General features: G+C 66.1%; 1 protein-coding gene across 3 annotated transcripts in view; it reads right to left on the bottom strand.

The window, feature by feature from the left end:
- Positions 1–289, bottom strand: part of RNF122 (ring finger protein 122) — a 13,460-nt gene extending 13,171 nt beyond the window's left edge. For all 3 annotated transcript variants that reach the window (XM_005864029.2, XM_014537856.1, XM_005864028.2), the window contains exon 1: positions 257–289. In XM_005864029.2, the coding sequence (XP_005864091.1) occupies positions 257–281 (25 nt within the window). In that variant the 5' untranslated portion in view covers positions 282–289. The remainder of the gene's footprint in view (positions 1–256) is intronic.
- Positions 290–295: the final 6 nt, after the last annotated feature.

The following is a 295-nucleotide window of genomic DNA, read 5'->3' as shown; positions in this document are numbered from 1 at the left end:
CCACGCCCCCGCCGCCGCCGCCCCTTCGGAGACCCTTCCCCGCCCGCCAGCGAAGTCGGGGCTTTGCGTTGGTTTGTTTGGTTGTTTTTCCATTTCCGCGCTGTGCAGAGCCGAGTTGGGCTCCAGGACGCCTTCTCGCCCGCCCCATTTCAAGAGAAACTTGGCTGGAGAGGCAGAGCGAGCCTCCGATCTTAAGTCTTGCGCCCCCTCCTCGTCCCCGGCGAGCCCCGCGCCCCCTCCTCGCCCCCGGACTCACCGTTACACCACTGGAATGGGTGCATCAATGAACGCGCGG

Source organism: Myotis brandtii, unplaced genomic scaffold, assembly GCF_000412655.1.
Source record: "Myotis brandtii unplaced genomic scaffold, ASM41265v1 scaffold185, whole genome shotgun sequence".
Lineage (NCBI taxonomy): Eukaryota > Metazoa > Chordata > Mammalia > Chiroptera > Vespertilionidae > Myotis > Myotis brandtii.
The sequence above is the reverse complement of the archived record's forward strand: the minus strand, read 5'-3'. Positions and strand labels throughout refer to the sequence as shown.